The following is a 13136-nucleotide window of genomic DNA, read 5'->3' on the forward strand; positions in this document are numbered from 1 at the left end:
ATTTGTGAGGTCTAAGTGAGGTGTTTGGGTTTTCAGTAAAGAGTTGTGGTGTCTGAGTAAGGTGTGTGGGTTTTAAATTAACAGTTGTGGGGTCTGAGTAAGGTGTTTGGGTTTTAAGTGAACAGTTGTGGGGTCTAAGTGAGGTGTTTGGGTTTTAAATAAACAGTTGTGGGGTATGAGTGAGGTGTTTGGGTTTTGAGTGAGCAGTTGTGGGTTATGAGTGAGGTGTTTGGGTTTTGAGTGAGCAGTTGTGGGGTATGAGTGAGGTGTTTGGGTTTTGAGTGAGCAGTTGTGAAGTTTGAGTAAGTTGTCTGGGGTAGGAATCAGTTGTTTTGCTTACCTGATAATCCCAGAAGTTAAACTAATTAGAAGGAAGCAAATTGGCGTCCATACAAAACACTCCCTGCAGCCTGGATTGTAAATAAAAATTAAAAAATTAAAAATCCCAGTTGGCTTATCCTGTCTCTCATTATAGCAACTGGTAAACTTCTGTTATAATGAGTTCAAAAAATCTTATTACCTAATAGGGCATACACTTACTAGGTTCTCTTAGCCCTTGTTTTGCTGTAGATGCATCCTATTCCAATTCTAATTTCACATCATACAGATTCTAACATTTAGAGCCTGTTGGGTAGAACAAGGGAGGTAAGGGGAAGGGTAAGAAAGGAGGAAAGAATTTGTAACAATTGGCCAGGCAGAGGGACCTAGCTGGAAAAGATGTGCTGCAGGTTAGAGCAATAAAGGATGCAGCTGGAAATGTGTTGACTAGTAAAGAGAGTGTATTCAGGTAGAGGTGGGACTGCATCAAGGATCGGATCTGAGCCCTTTCCTGTTTGCAGTGGTAATGGACAGGTTAACGTACGAGGTCCGACAGGAGTCTCCATGAACTATGATGATTGCGGACGATGTTGTGATTTGTGGAAAAAGTAGAAAGCAGGTTGAGAAGAGCCTGGAGAGGTGGAGGTACATGCTGGAAAAAAGGGAAATGAAAGTTAGTAGGAGTAAGACAGAGTACATGTGTGTGAATGAGAGGGAGGGCAGTGGAGGGGTGCAGTTGCAGGAAGAAGAGGTGGAGAAGGTGAAGGAGTTCAGATACCTGGGGCCAACAGTGTAAAGTAATGGAAAGTGTGTTAGAGAAGCGAAGAAAAGAGTGCAGGCAGGGTGGAGTGGGTGGAAAAGAGTGATAGCAGGAGTGATTTGTGATAGAAGAGTATCTGCCAGAGTGAAAGGGAAAGTTTATAGGACTGTGGTGAGACCTGCGATGTTGTATGGTTTAGAGACAGTGGCATTTACTAAAAGACATTAGGTGTTAAGATTTTGGTTGGGTGTGACGAGGATGGACAGGATTAGAAATTAGTTTATTAGAGGGACAGCAAATGTAGGATGTTTTTGAGGACAAAGTGAGAGAGGCCCGATTGAGATGGTTTGGACATGTGCAGAGGAGGGACATGGGGTATATCCGTAGAAGAATGCTGATGATGGAGCCGCCAGGAAGGAGAAAAAGATGAAGGCCAAGGAGGAGGTTTACGGATGTGGTGAGGGAAGACATGCAGGTGGTTGTTTTGAAAGAGGCAGATGTAGAGGACAGAGTAGTATGGAGACGGATGATCCACTGTGGCGACCCCTAATGGGAGCAGACAAAAGAAGAAGAAGAAGAAGAAGAAGAAGAAGAAGAGAACCTGTTGGTTAGAACAATATCCTACTTGTAAATAGTTAGTGATGGGATCGTAAAGCAGAATTATGTCTCGAAAAATGTTTTATTAAATGTCCAGATCACTAAATGTGATGACATTGGCAGAGTAGTTTGATGCTGCTATGTTAAATGCAGATTTATTGATAGTCAAGCACTTTTAGTCACATAGAGTGCACAGTCATTACACTGTTTGACTGCAGGCATTTGTGACTTTTTTTTTGTTTGTTTGTTTTTTGGTTTAAAAATGGCAATGATGAATTTTCTGGAAAAGTCAAAAAGCTTTAGAAATGTCCGTTGTGCCAAAAGCCGCTTTTTAAAGAGATGAATCTAGAATGCCAGACAAAATACCATCACTCACACATACACACGTACTAAACTATAGAAATGCTTTTTGCCCAAATACATGCCAGACTTCTTTTTAAATGCAGCTCTTTAATATAAACAGATGTTTTAAGTGATGGAGTCTTATTACCCATAATATCCAGAATTGAAAGTACAGCAAAACAGCTGATTTTTCTTCCTTCAAGGTCCACATCAAGGTTTCTGAGCTGAATAGAGAGTAAGACGATGTTAAAATGAGATGAATCTTCTATCTATAATGTTTTGTATTCAGTGAAAAAATTACCATACACACACACACACACACACACACACACACACTTTCCATCTCCAATGTAAGCTATTGAAGGCTATGGAATCGAGTTGTATTGCTGTATCTATTTGATTCTTTTAGATTGTTCTCATTTTCTTTGCCTTCTTTTTTTGTTGCCGGCTTTCTGACTTATTCTTTCTCTCTTTTGCACTGCGTGTCTTTTGTGTGTGTGTGTGTGTGTGTGTGTGTGTGTGTGTGTGTGTGTGTGCGTGTGTGTGTGTTTATTACGTTTTTCTTTTTCTTTATACTGCATTTTCTCCCAAGTTTCTCAGTAGGCTTTCCAGCTCACCTGCTGTGGTGAAGATTGTCTACATAGAGTTCGGCTTTGACTAATCATTCCTTTTTTTGAGAATAGAAATTAAATAGGAAAGGAAAGGAAAGGAAAGGAAAGGAAAGGAAAGGAAAGGAAAGGAAAGGAAAAGAGAGGAAAGGAAAGGAAAGGAAAGGAAAGGAAAGGAAAGGAAAGGAAAGGAAAGGAAAGGAAAGGAAAGAAGTCTGGGGAGGAGAAGGAGAAAAGGAGAGAGAAAGAGAGAGAGAGAGTGCAGACCGAGGGAAAGAGAGTGAGAGAGAGAGAGAGAGAGAGAGAGCAGAAGCAGACAGAGGGATGGTAGAGAGGGAGCGAGTCGGTGCAGTGTACGCTGGCTGTCTCACTGACGGGAAGGAGATTGATGGATAGGGCTGTGCAGCGTACATAACACCAATTCTCCTCAAGCTCATCTCCTTCTTCTCTCCATCGTCACTGTTCTTTCCCCCCTTCACTCCAGGACCCCTCCCTCAGTGCATCCATATTCCTCCACGTCGCTCCATGCTGGCAGAGGGAATTCTTTAACTCAAGCTCTTTAGTCTGTGCACTGTTTCTTCAGTGCACTGGGAATTCTGGGCAGCACTGTAACGCTGGATTGGATTCGTAAGGAATTGTGGGATGGCAGCGATTGAGGCAGACAGTCTGGGAAGAGGAGCCACAGCAGCTGGTGAGTCATCTACTGGCTTATCTACCGCTTTTACCGAATGTCCTTGCTTTATTCTCCGTGGATCTTTCTTTCTCTCTCTTTCTCTCTCTTTCACACACACACAAACACACCCACGTACTCGTACGTTTCTTGCTCTCTGCGCATCTTTCTCCGTTTCTCCTTCAACCTCTTTCTCTTTTCCTCTGTCGGCGTTCTTCCTCGCATCTCTCGTACACATTTGAATGTTATTTCTTGCCTAGTTTACTTTGCGTCGGCAAAGTGTGGTCAGAAGGAGAGGATGTGCAGAACGCTAGCAAGATTTTCAGGTGAAGTGAGTGACACCGATCGAGGCTGCGTAGGTCTAGTTCTACCCAGGACATACGATGCAGTTTCCAAAACGCACCAGAATCTTAAGTAAACCAAAAGTGCCTTAGAGGAAAAGGAGGTTTGAGGTTTAGATAAGTTTATTAGCTATTAAAAGCTTTCCAGGTTTTTATAACAGAGGCAGAATTGGAAAAGCAGTTCTGTTTGTGGAGATCTGGTAGAATTCAAATCTTTACCTTTACAGCTTTATTGGATATTTTCATATTAAGTGTTGTACAGTGTTTATTTATTTATCAGTTTATTCGATCTTGTATGTTAAATTTCCTGACAAAGGTTTCTGACTTTACTGAGTTGTATAATTAAATTTAAAAAATGTGTGCTCATATGTCATATTTGTGTTTCCACTTTCACCAAGATGTGCCTTCTGACTCCATCCCCAGAGGAGGACATTAATGTGACATCCCAAAGTGCTTTAGTGTAATCGCTAGTTCAGGCAGTACTGAAGTGGTAATGATAACCACTTCCGTGTGCTTTTGCACAATTTACCACGCACAAAGACTGATTCGGAAGAATCGCTGACAGCTGCGTATTTCCTGCCTTGGTTTAGCTTTCCTTGTTGACAGAGCAGAGACAGAAGACAGCTGACAGTAATCTATTTGCACCAGCAGTGGGAGCTCAGGTGACCTAGAAAAATTTCTCAAGATACAACATTAGAACAAACATCACTCACCTGACCAGAGTCACCTGGAATATTGGTATCATTTACATGCAGCACCTGCAGCAGCATTGACGCTCAGGATTTAATTTTTTTTATTCGCATGAACTTTAAATCGTCCCTAAAGTGTGTGTTTGAACAATTCTTTAAAAGCTAATAGCAAAAAAAAAAACCTCCATGTTTAACTTCCCTCAGTGCCAGGTACAGCGAGTCGCTGTCTTGTTAACAGCCACTAAGTAATGGCACACGGTGTTACCTGGAAACGTGGTGTTATTGAATCACGTAGTTCATGGAGATGTTAAGACAAATCATGATGTCCTGAGAGACGAAATGCAAGACGAGGCTTCTCTTATCTTCTCTTCTCAAGTCCTTTAGAAGTAAATGACTTTCGTGAAAGTAAGAAAATTGGAGACAATAAATATGAGATTCCTTGTGGAGTCTGTCTGCCATAACGGAATCTGTATTCATGACGAGGATGATGAACTGATGTTTGCATTCAGAAGAATCACATGCAGGAACGGTGTGTTGTGTTCCACCCCCAAAGCACCTTCCATCCCTCCTCCCAAGTTAGGCAGAAGGATCGCTCTCAGGCTGCAGGCAAAAAGATTTCATTTATTCTGTATTCATGCCCCTCTCACTCTCTCTCGCTCTCTCTATATGTGTGTGTATGTGTGTGTATATATATATATATATATATATATATTACTCAGATATAAAAAAAATTGAATCTAACAAATTTTGAATCACTAAAAACTAAAAATTATGTTTTACTAATGTGCCAAGCTTCAAATCAAGCGCCAAAATCCACCATGATTCTTCTTCTTCTTTATTGGCGTTTGGTGTCCTGATTATTAACATAATTTAAAAGACCATAATTACTTTAAAACATATTATTATTATTATTATAAACAAATATTTTGTCTTCTTGCTCTATTTTGAGTTTGGTTTCACTAATAATAATTATACATTTGCATAAAGCATCCATTTTTGTCCATGCCCATGTTGATTAGAGTACTAAAAACCTGAAAAGTATTAATTCAAGTTACATTTAGAACAAATAAAATTGTGTGATTAAGTTGCAATTAATCACAAGATCACAAGTTAACTCATGAAAATCAAGAAATAATTTGCTATGAAATATTTTAATCAATTGACAGCCCTAGAATTATTGTTCTTTACAAAGATGGATAAGCTATAAGAAGATTGGTATCACCCTGAAACTGAGTTACAGTACAGTGGTCAGGGTCATACAGAGGTTTTCCAAGACGGGTTCCAGTCAGAAAAGGCCTCGCAAGCATCCATCGAAGAAGTTGAGTCCTCCTGCAGTACGTCAGGTGCAGAAGCTGCTTCAAAAACAGAGTTGCTGCAGCATTGCTTTAGAGGTTGCAAAAGCTGAAGGTCTGCTTGTCAGTGCTCAAACTATACGTTGCACACTGCAACAAGTCGGTTGCATGGCTGTCGTCCCAGAAGAAAGCCTCTTCTGTAGCTGGCTCACAAGAAAACCTGCAAACAGTTTGCTGAAGACAACCTGTCTAAGAGGATAAATTACAGGAACCATGTCCTGTGGTCTAATGAGACAAGATAAACTTGTGTGACTCAGATGGTGTTCAGCATGTGTGATGATGCCCTGGTGAAGAGAACAAAGAAAATAGTTTTGCCTAAAGAGAAACAAGGTGGTGGCAGCATCATGGTCTGGGGCTGCATGAGTGCTGCTGGTACTGTGGAGCTGCAGTTCATTAAGGGGATCTCAACATGTACTGTGACAATTTGAATCAGAACATGACGTCCTCCCTTTAGAAACTGGGCAGTTTTCCAACATGAAAAACCCCAAACACCACCAAAATTCCAACTGCCTTTCTGAGGAAGCAGAAGGTGATGGAATGGCCAAGTATGTCTCCAGACCTGAACCCAATTGAGCACCTGTGGGGCTCCTCAAGCTGAAGGTGGTGAAGCACCATGTGTCTAACATTCAGCAGTTCTTTGATGTCATTATGGAGGAGTGAAAAAGGATCCCAGCAACAACCTGTGCAGCTCTGGTGAATTCCACACTAAGGAGAATTAAGGTAGTGCTGGATATCAATGGTGTTCACACAAAATACTGACACTTTGGTCACGGTCCTAACATGTTTACTTAGGGTGTACTCACTTTAGTTAGTTTAGACAATAATGTCTATATGTTGAGTTATTTTTAGAGAACAGTTAATCTGTACTGTTATACAAGCTGCACATTGGCTACTCTAAAATATATCCAAGTTTAATTTTTATCCTTTTGTCCCTTGGGAACATATACTAAAATATTTTGTGTGTATAAATATAGTGAGCTTTAGTAACCGAGACGGTACAAAGTACTGAAAATATAATTAATACATGGCGTATCAGAACGTATAAGAAATGTGGATTTTAGATTCTCAAGCAATTATTGTCATTTGGCTTTCTGGCATACGTTCCCAGGGCCGCTTAGATAATTGCATTGTATTCTACATCAAAAACATTCTCATGCTAGTACAAATAGGTCAGGATCTAAGAATACCACCAAGCTACAACCTTGATAGTGAGGATGTTTTTACTGCTCATTTAAGTGTTTGGTGTAGAGATGGCTCAGCTCTTCTGTCTTCATTTGAGGACTTAGTGACTCAGCTGTTCAGACAGCCAAGAGATGTTAATTCCAACACCTGGGTGCCAAAATCCTCAGAGCTTTGATGTACTGTAGGACTTTCTTGCCTCCTGAGTAATGGTGGGTCAAGTTGAGCCATGCCAGAGACTTGACAGAAATTTGGTGAAGAACATGGATTGAATTTCATAGTAGTTGAAACAGTTTTGAGGGTTTGAGTCACCATTGAGTTTTAGCAAAAATGCTGTCCATATTTGTCCGTGTACACTTAATATCTATAGGCAACTTTGCTGTGCACTCTATTATTTTTTTTATATTACTGAAATAGGACTACTACTGGTATAGGACCATCACTGAACACCTTATTTGGGGGGTAATCCACTGCAACAATAAAGCTGAAATCTGCAACACCTGTAAACTCAATCGTAAAGAGTAATTTTGCTTTGTTTAGTGTTCTTCAAAAATGGCAAGACTCAAAACTGAATGAACTGTTGGAGAAGGCAGCACTTGTCTAATTCAAAGGATGACTGAACAAAAAGACAGAACATTCAGGATTTATCAAATCAATAAAATTGAGGAGCTGCTGGAGTTAAAGCTGACTACCACATGAAACATACTCTTTGCCCAGCTTGGATCCAGTTGGGGTTAGCTAGGAAACTTGGGGTTATGTGACTAGAAGCAATCTAAGTGGTGGTATCAAAAGGTTTCGAGTCTAGCTCTGTTCAAAAGAAAGTACTTTATTTATCAACGTTTACACACTATCACCTTCCGAATAGTCCCCCTGCACCACAATACAAGGCTCCTGCCACTTTTAGAATGTGTCCTGAAAATCTTCTTTTCGAATCGTGTCAAGCACCTTCTGCAATTTGTGCTGGCTCTCCAAAAGGTGTAAAAATGGTGACCTTGGTGGATCTTCATCTTTGAGAAAAGGGCGAAGTCCGAAAGAGGCAAATTTGGTTAGTAGGGTGGATGCGGACGTGAAAGCATGTGGATTGTTCTCCGACGATCATTATGCACAAGTTGCCTAATGGTTTTGACATTTTCCGGCAGTTAAGCTCAATAAAAGGTCTTCTCAACCCCCCTCATCATCTTTCAGTGGTGTTCTTCTGCTCTTGAAGCGTGCGTGCCTCTCAAAACACCTCAAACTACTAATTTCAGCATCGTTGCATTTCGAACATACTGTATGTAATGTCAAACGTCTGTTGCAGATTTGCCCAGTTTCATGCAGACTTTCACATTTGCTCGTTGTTATAACTTGGTGTCCATGGTGAACTCGCAAAGGTGATAACACACATCGTCAGAATAGCACCAGATAGTCTTTAAACTTTTGATACCACTTCGTAACAATGCATTGAGTTGTTTTTTGTCAAGGGTATCAGACTAACAAAATTTTCAAATAAGTGTAAACAGTAACATTTCTCCTACTGCACCCAGAAATTTGCATACATAAATACATAAATCATACTGTGATTTCTAGAATTATGGATTAAAACATTAAACGAAGCACTTTGAACCGCTTGATGTTGATAAATACAGATCAGTGAAACTGCTTCAGACATGTAGGCAAGTGCTGTCTTGGGTTATAATTGATGTAAGATCAGCACTTTTCAGAGCAAAGTTACTCCAGTATTGCCATCTGTTTATGATTACTCTAGTAATACGTTGTAGCAGCTTTTTATCACTTACTCTTTTCTGCTAAATCTAATGTGCTACATGCAACACTGACCCCTAGTGTACACGCTCAGTTTATAATAAAGGCATTACCTATGACGATTTGCTCATATGCCTTGACTCAGTGCCTGTACATATGCAATTGCAGAACAGTAAATAAGCCTGCAGTGTGTGTTGCTCTGGTATGAGTGTAACAGGTGCAATGTTATTGCTATAAAAAATAAATAAAAAAAACTTTATTTTTCAGTGCTGGGATGAGAAACAGAACACCAGCCAAAATGTATGAATCCAGCAGCTGTCATCTCATTATATATTGGCTGTATTGTAGGACAATAGAGAAATCATGGATAAAAATGGGATATTTTAGAAAAAAGAGCTATAGTCTCCAACTGTACATTTGCACACAGGAAAAATAAAGTAGGTGTGTGATAAAATGTTCATTACACATGCACACAAATGAGAAAGGCGGTGTATGAGGCAGCAAGCCAAAACCCACCATGTTCATTACATCATTATATCCATTACCACTGTTTTGCCCAGGGGAAGAGGAACATTAAGACACATCTGTCTTTCTTTCTATTAGTCTTCCCATGTCTGTCTCTTTCTGTCATTTTCACCTGCAGCCTTTTGCTATCTGATAAAAGGAGATAGTAAATAAAGAATGAACCTCTGACAGGTGCTGATCCAAAAGAAAGGCTGCATTGCCGGCACGTACAGTTACGCGAGTACGAGTCAGCTGTGTGTGTGTGTGTGTAAGTGTGTGTACGGCAGTACTTTATCAATGAATATGGGTTATAAATACAGCTGTGTGGGCCACTGTGGGTGCTTGTTAATCACACAGGACTGCTAGTAAGGTCACTTTATGGACTTCTTAACAAAGTGGGTGCACCATAGTAAGTCAGGCCCAGGTGGCCATGAGCCTGCCCTGTGGGAGTTATGATGGGTGTAATGATTGCGCATACGTGTTTGTGTTTGTGCACGCCGTGCCAAGTAATTTCTCACAAAGCATCTCTGGCCCGAGATGCACTCTCAGGAGGATCGTCATTAGGAGCGGCGATGCATCATCATGGACTTTATCGCTACACTCACTGACCCGTCTTGTTTTAGACAATGACCTGATTGGCTAGTAATCTACTGATAATCAACCACAATCACCACCTAATCAGCTACAATCAGTCTCTATCCCAAAAAAAGCCATGTAAAGCCCCTTTTTTTAAAAACTTGCATTAATGATGCATGAGTGTTAAAGGCCCAGAGCCCTTACTGCAGTACTTGAGTTTTTGATGGCATCAGGTGATCAGGTAGAGTGTCATTTATACTTCAAGTATTCGTCTCTACCAAAGTTCAGTTGAATGGCTTATAACATAGAAAAGCATGTGAGAATGGGTTATGGACAGCACTGGATTGAAAAGGGACACATGTGGAGACAAGGTGGGGATCGTGTGAAGGCTGTTGAAGCAGGTGGAGGCAAGTTGGAGATGATGTTGGAACAAATACAGACTTGGTAGGGATGATAATGAAGCAATCTGAGACAGGCTGGTGCATTTGGGCCAAAAAGACAAAGTGGAAATGATTTAGGAGCATGTGGGGACCATGCTGATGCACATAGAAATGGCAGGGATGGTGTTGGAACATGTCGGGACAGGGTGGGGACAGTATTTGGAGCATTTGGGGACCGGGTGAAAAGCATTGTGGAGCAAATAAGGATGTGTTAAACTGGAAGGTGTTGGAGCATACAGAGACAGAGGGGGAATTACGGAGGATGTTAGACGTTTTATTTGCAGCTTTCTAATGACTATAAACAGGTATAGTGAAAGTCTGCAGCGATGCAGCAGGACCAGCCAGGTGACGAGGTTAAAACACAATCTCTCTAAATTCTCCCCACTGTTCTGGAGAACTGAGTGTACAAGTGCCACCTCAAATCTCTACTGAGCAATTCCACAAATATTTTCTAATAAGAACCACAACAACTACAACTCCTCAATACACACTTACACACAGCTGTACTTCACATGCGATTGCACTTCCTCAGTGGTGCCGAGGGAACAGAACGTGACACTGGCAATCAGCTCTGTGCAATCAGCTAGATCTTTCATCATGCATGGTATTGTGAAGAGCGTGTATTCTGTCCCCAGACTATGAGAAGAGATGTAATTCGGACTTCCTGTGCGATATGATGAGCTTAGTGGATTAGTGGGAGGCTTTCCAGTGTTTCTTTCTTTCTCTCTCTATTTCTCTTTCCTCTCTCTCTCTCTCTCTCTCTCTCTCTCTCTCTCTCTCTCTCGCTTTCACTCACTGATTATGGCCCCTGAGCTTTGGGCCTTGGTAGGCCATGACTGGTAGCAGATGGTGTGCGCAGAGCTGGCCTCGCTTAGGTGTCTGTCAGGAAAGCCACTCATGGCGATGGATGTGCAAGTTCTGTCGCTCTGACACGTTCCGCCATTGGAGAAATGGATCACAGTCAGTTTGCATAATCTGAAATGGCTGTCACCATCAGTCATCCTGGGTTTGGAGGCTTTATGTCTGGCGCTTTAAACAGACAACACGGATGCACCAGAGTTTTCTTACACTGCTCTCCAGAGACAGGAACAGTCCATGTTTTCTTTTCCATTAGACTTAACACTAAAAATTATTTCTTATTCTGTCAACTTTGTGTCTATGATAGTTTATGTCTAAATGTAAAAGTGGTAATACACAAATGTTATCCAGTGATTTAAATATGGTGGAGAATTAAATTGCTTTCTCTCTCTATTTCCTTTTCCTCCAGCCTGTCCGTCACATCCTGGTTTGATCCTTAGTGTCCCCAGAGTCCCGCACATGGAGTTTTGCCTAGGTAAGTAATACAGATGTGTTCTCTAATATGCATGGATATGGTAGGAAAGTTTAAACAAAAAACAAAAAAAAAAGATAAATGTGAAATTTGTCAGGCTGCATAGTGAATAATGAATTTGCCATCCATCAGTTTGAGTGATCCTGATTTGGGGAAATTACCAGTGCTGGAATCAGTTACACGGCCCTGTGGGAAAGCTGCTCTACACACCAGACATAACGTATTCTACAAGGTCACAGGAAATAAGGCCATAGCTAGAAATCCAGCAGCCTTTTCCATGAAGACCTTTATTTCATACCGATCATCCCTTCAAAGCCAAAGGGCTTTTGGAATTCTGAATGCTCTGCTGTATTTTATTTTTTCCCAAGCTTATAAATGTTTGATAGTTCGCGTAGGTTTTTTTTTTAGGCGTTTTAAAATCACAAGGACATCACATATCTTAAAGTTATACTAAGGTATATGTACATGTGTGTTTTGTTCATCTTCCGATATGCCCCGAGGGGATTTGTAATGTACAGTTTCTCACTAAAAAGGACAATGCCATGTGGACTAAAATAGGAAAAAATGGCCATCTTTATTTCTATTTTTCTGGAGCGGTGACAGTGTAGGATTAATTGAAAGGCACTGCAGCACCAGTATGGTTTTATAGACCACTTAACTGCTATTAATTCATCTTCATACAGTGACTGTCAAAAGTTTTGAAACACCTAATCTTTTATTGTTTTAAAAACACAGGCATGTTCTTTTTGCTTCTATGCAACAACCTAATGTAGATGGAAGGCAAAAATGCTTGAATTGGACAGTACATGACTGTAAGAAAGTTCTGTGGACAGATGAGTCCAGATTTGGCTTTGACCATTTTGGCTTTAACAGAAGAATTCGAAAGCATGACCACTATCCGATTTCAGCAGATTTCAGTCCCATCCCCACGGTTAAACTTGGAGGTGGAAGTTTAATGGTTTACGGTTGTTTTGGAGCAGGAAAGGTTGGAGACTTATTATAGGTGAAAGTCAAGTCAAGTCACATTTATTTATATAGCAATTTTAACAACAGACATTGTCTCAAAGCAGCTTTACAGAATTTACAGTGAAGGTGAATGGTGTGTATTTATCCCTGATGAGCAGCCATGGTGACTGTGGCAAGGAAAAACTCCCTTAGATGTTATGAGGAAGAAACCTTGAGAGGAAACAGACTCAAAAGGGGAACCCATCCTCATTTGGGTGAAAGGAATACTGAACCAACATGGCTACCATTCCATATTTAAACACTGTGAACAAAAGTGTGTAAAGCAGTTATTGAAGCTAATTGACGATAAAAAAAAGTTTAACATCTGTACATTAACATATGTGTTTGGTCAATCTTTACACCAGTAAATTATCAAATTGCATGAGTGGCACTGTATCTGTATTTTTAATGATCATATATATAAAATATTCATTTACATATTCTCCAAGCCAGCAGATGGAGTTAGTGATGACTGGTTGGTGTGTTTGTATGCATTTAATCTTTCAGGACAGAGGCTAGGAGTCAAAAGGGAAAAGTTCAATAAAAAGTACAAAACAATGGCCGTTTTTATTGTCATACTTTATTTAGTTTGCATTATGTGATTCTTTTTTTCATTTCAGTCCTTCCTTCGTTTTTGTCCTGTTATTGATTTCCCTTTGTCTGAGTGTATAGTTCAGAAGGTACC

General features: G+C 40.5%; 1 protein-coding gene across 3 annotated transcripts in view; it reads left to right on the plus strand.

The window, feature by feature from the left end:
- Window positions 1–2965: 2965 nt before the first annotated feature.
- The window catches only part of inpp4b (inositol polyphosphate-4-phosphatase type II B), a 235419-nt gene continuing 225248 nt past the window's right edge, over window positions 2966–13136 (plus strand). For 2 of the 3 annotated variants that reach the window (XM_046835884.1, XM_046835892.1), the window contains exons 1-2: window positions 2966–3316; window positions 11384–11449. In XM_046835884.1, coding sequence (XP_046691840.1) covers window positions 3268–3316; window positions 11384–11449 — 115 coding nt within the window. In that variant the 5' untranslated portion in view covers window positions 2966–3267. The remainder of the gene's footprint in view (window positions 3317–11383; window positions 11450–13136) is intronic. The other variant, XM_046835901.1, reaches the window with a different exon arrangement.

Source organism: Silurus meridionalis, chromosome 2, assembly GCF_014805685.1.
Source record: "Silurus meridionalis isolate SWU-2019-XX chromosome 2, ASM1480568v1, whole genome shotgun sequence".
In the NCBI taxonomy this organism is placed as follows: Eukaryota; Metazoa; Chordata; class Actinopteri; order Siluriformes; family Siluridae; genus Silurus; species Silurus meridionalis.